Source organism: Triticum dicoccoides, chromosome 6A (genome assembly GCF_002162155.2).
Source record: "Triticum dicoccoides isolate Atlit2015 ecotype Zavitan chromosome 6A, WEW_v2.0, whole genome shotgun sequence".
In the NCBI taxonomy this organism is placed as follows: domain Eukaryota; kingdom Viridiplantae; phylum Streptophyta; class Magnoliopsida; order Poales; family Poaceae; genus Triticum; species Triticum dicoccoides.
In genome coordinates, this window is record NC_041390.1 from 458,756,286 (window position 1) to 458,760,163 (window position 3,878).

At 59.7% G+C, this 3,878-nt stretch overlaps 1 protein-coding gene across 1 annotated transcript; it reads left to right on the plus strand.

Moving 5' to 3' along the window:
* Window positions 1–1,320: 1,320 nt before the first annotated feature.
* On the plus strand, window positions 1,321–3,444 carry LOC119317257 (transcription factor MYB17-like). The gene is made up of 3 exons (XM_037591687.1): window positions 1,321–1,781; window positions 2,098–2,227; window positions 2,559–3,444. The coding sequence occupies exons 1-3, from the start codon at window positions 1,649–1,651 to the stop codon at window positions 3,136–3,138; spliced, it is 843 nt and encodes a 280-aa protein (XP_037447584.1). The 5' UTR covers window positions 1,321–1,648; the 3' UTR covers window positions 3,139–3,444.
* Window positions 3,445–3,878: the final 434 nt, after the last annotated feature.

The window sequence follows — 3,878 nt, forward strand, 5'->3', positions numbered from 1 at the left end:
TCCCCGCGCGCGGTGCCACGGCTCGGGTGGTGCGTCCCGCGGCGGTGCTCCTCGGTCAGCGGTGATTTCAGCAGCGGCGGCTGCTCCTGGCGGCGCTACTCCGGGTGGCCTAGAGGCGGTGGCGCAGCCACTTGGCGGCGCGCTGGCGCGGTGGATGGTGGCGGCGCCCTCCCGGCCCAGATCTGGGCCCTTTTGGGCCCCATCTGGGTCTGGGCGGGCCTATCTCGGTCTCGCCTGTGGCGGCTCCGGCGGGGCCGGTGGTGGCGCGGCTCGTGCGGGGGGTGGTGGAGTCGGCGGCTCGTCTACTGCAGCTCAGCGACGGGTGCTTCACGAGCCCCTTTTGGGCTCGGCTGGGCCTCGAGGGCCTGGTACGCTCCCCTTGCCGTGTCCGGTCGGTGACCGCCGATGGCGGTGGAGGTTGTCTCCTCCGGCGTGGTTGCTCTCGCTGCCGTTCTTCATTCCCGACTGCTCCCTCTCGTTCTCGTCGGTCTCGCTTCGATGACCACGGTGAGACGACGGTGATGATGGCAAGGCCGTGGTGGCGCACGTACGTGGGTGGCTTGTCTGGTGGAGCGCGTCGGGCCGTTCGGGGTTGTGGGTGTTGGCGGATGGGAGAAATCCGGGCCGGCTTGCCGGCACCGACGCGGTGACGCCCGCGGGCGCCATCCTTCCTTCCTGAAGGGCGTCGGATCTTCCCCTTCCCCACGCCCCTCCGCGTACCGGGGGAAACCCTAGGACCTGTCCGGGCAGCAGCGTCGTCGTCGTCGTGTTCTTTCCTGAAGGTGCTGCTTGGTATGCGGAGGTTCGAGGTGCCTGGAGCGAGGTGGTACATCTCCGGTGGGCGCAACGGTTTTGGGTTATCTTCGTTTTCGTCGATCCGATGTTGTTGACGTTATTTGCCCCAGCATTGAACTCTTGGTTGTATCGGGCGGTTGCTATATCAATATAGCGGGGCGAAAGCCTTTTTCTCATCACTAACCCCACTAGATATGAGCTCGCACATTTTCTGAAGCACCAACGTGGACACGAATGGCTCTCACTTCATGCTATACCCCCTACCATCCTTTTTTGCCTTTGCAGTTGCCATTTGTGCAGTGGCAATAGCAACAACATTTGGCACAACGAGCACAACTATTGTAGGCACACAAGGATCCATGCTTTCACTCTCCCATCCTCGATGAGAGGCTGGGAGTTCTCGCGCGGATTTGGTTGCGCTTCACGTGGACAAGCAAACACGTCCCTTGTGAGATGAGCCCCGTATGGAATGCATGCCCCGACACGCAAACGATTTAACGGAGCTGGGCTGGACGTCACCCCTGTCGCGCGCTGCGTGCCCCGTTTCTTGTTGCGGCAGCGCAGGTGGAGATCTCCGGCATTAAAGTGCGGCCCCCGGGATCCTCCTCGGCCCCAAACAAAACCATCCTCGTCCCCCGCGCCCCCCAAATCTTTCCCTTCCACTCCGGGACACCCCCCTCTCGTTTCACATCGCATTCATCGCCCCATCCGCTCTATCCCCCAGGCCTTTACAGCTACATCGGTCTAGCCTCGTGCGCGCGGTGGCGCCTCGATCCTCCAGCAACTACTAGTACCAGTTGAGTTTTCCTCGCAGTCCTCCTCCTGCTCGGGAGCGCGAGGGAGATCATTACCCATGGGGAGGGCGCCGTGCTGCGACAGGAAGGGTCTCAAGAAGGGGCCGTGGACGCCGGAGGAGGACAAACAGCTCGTCGACTTCATCCAGGCCAACGGCCATGGCAGCTGGCGCCTGCTCCCCAAGCTCGCAGGTCCGTCTTCTCCCTCAGATTCATCAGTCCAACCATGAGTTTCTACTACTGCTCGTTAGCTCGGTGTTTCTTCTAAGTTCTACTCTTGTGCCAGTCATGGACCTAGCAATGGTGTATTTTGATTTTGGATTACAGGTTTTGCACGCACGGTTGTGCTGCCCTACAAATCGCTATTTGTTTTGTAAAAGAAGCGGACTAGTACTTTCTAGTTTGATTGAGCAAGCTTTCGTGGGGAACACAAAAATTTGCATTGTTTCCAATTCTCCATTAGAGAGAGTTTTGATGTGTGAACTGCACTGGGTGGCGTTGCCTGCAGAGCTGAACCGGTGCGGCAAGAGCTGCCGGCTACGGTGGACGAACTACCTGCGGCCGGACATCAAGCGCGGGCCCTTCACCGCCGAGGAGCAGAAGTCCATCGTCCAGCTCCACGGCATCGTCGGCAACAAGTAAGAGCCCAAGCCTTAATTTACCTCTTGAGCTAAGCACATTTCGGCACTACTGTAGCTCGCGCACTATCGCCATGAGCTCGGCCCAGCGTGCCACTGTGTTCTGTCTGTGCACACACACAGTGCTTGCATGGCCCCGTACGCGCGCTCAATGATGCGACCTGATGTAGCATTTCGGACGCATAACTCGTGTAGTCCTATTAGAATTTATTTACAACGAAGTACACATGTTGGTGCTCGTAGTATCAGGGTGATGGTGTGAGTAATGGAGTATCTTTCATGATTGCAAGTGACGGCGGGCCTGTCCTGCTGCTCTCTTTGTGCTGCGCAGGTGGTCCATGATCGCGGCGCAGCTGCCCGGCCGGACGGACAACGAGATCAAGAACTACTGGAACACGCACCTCAAGAAGCAGCTCCGCCGGATGGGCCTCGACGAGCCCCCGCCCGGCCCGACCGCCGGCTGCCCCGCCGCGCGCCACATGGCGCAGTGGGAGACCGCGCGCCTGGAGGCCGAGGCGCGCCTCTCGCTCCTCTCCTCCTCCGGCGCCGCGGCGACGGCCACCACCTCCGGCTCCGCGTCCTCTTCATCGACGGCGGCCGCCGGCGCCGCGGTGGCCGATCACACGAAGCCCGCCGACGTCTTCCTGCGCCTGTGGAACTCCGATATCGGGAGCTCTTTCCGCAAGGCGGCCGCGCCGGTGTCCGTCAAGGAGGAGGAGGCTGTGGTGCCGGGGGACGACTCCTCGGCGGCGTCCAACGAGATGGACTCTGCGGCGGCGGCGGCCGAGTACCAGATGTTCCTCGACTTCGCCGGCGAGGAGCTGGGCCTGTTCCACGGCCGGCACGGCGGCTTCTCGCTGTTCCCGCCGCTCGACGTGCTCGCCGAGGCGTCCCTGGACACGGCGTTCTAGCAAGACCGTTAGCGCGGGGGTCGCGTACGTACATACGTAGTGGTATAAAGTACCTCTAACGTACGCCTGTGCGCATGTATGTATGCTGTATATGTTTTGCCTATTGTGGCGTCCGGTGGGCGTGTGGCGCGCGTGGGGAAGTAGCTAGTACGTGTGTCAAGATGCATGAGAGATTTTTGGTAGTAGCAGTTAGCTAGGGCTTCAGTTAGGAGGTTTAACTGGGGCTAAGGCTGGACATCATGGTGTATTACGGTTTGTGATGGGATTCTCTCCGAAGACGCTCTAATACATCGTATGATGTTCGATCCTAATGCACCTCGTCTTGGAGCTGTTCTAACCTGAGGCTTTCTAAAGCAAACCTCGGATGTTTCTGCAGGCTACCTACACTGGGCGTTTGTTGCCGGAATTGATTGATGAAAATTTGGGTTGATAACACGAGAATTAAAATTTAAGGACGCCGATAAGTGCCACACGTGTGGGCGCTAGAAAGTCCGTCCACACATTTTGTGTGGTGTATAAAAGGAACAGCCCACACACCTACGTCTGGGCAAAACAACTAGCGCCCACACGCTTCTTTTTTCCCCTCCCGATCCCTCTCACATGCGTGCGTGTGGGCGAAATTAATAACGCCCACACGCCCGTATGTCAGGCCTCGTACCTCCTGGTCCCGCACGCCACGCGTGACGGTCACCGCGCGCCCGCAGTTGCCATGGTTCAGACCCTCGTCCATGTTCGTTTAA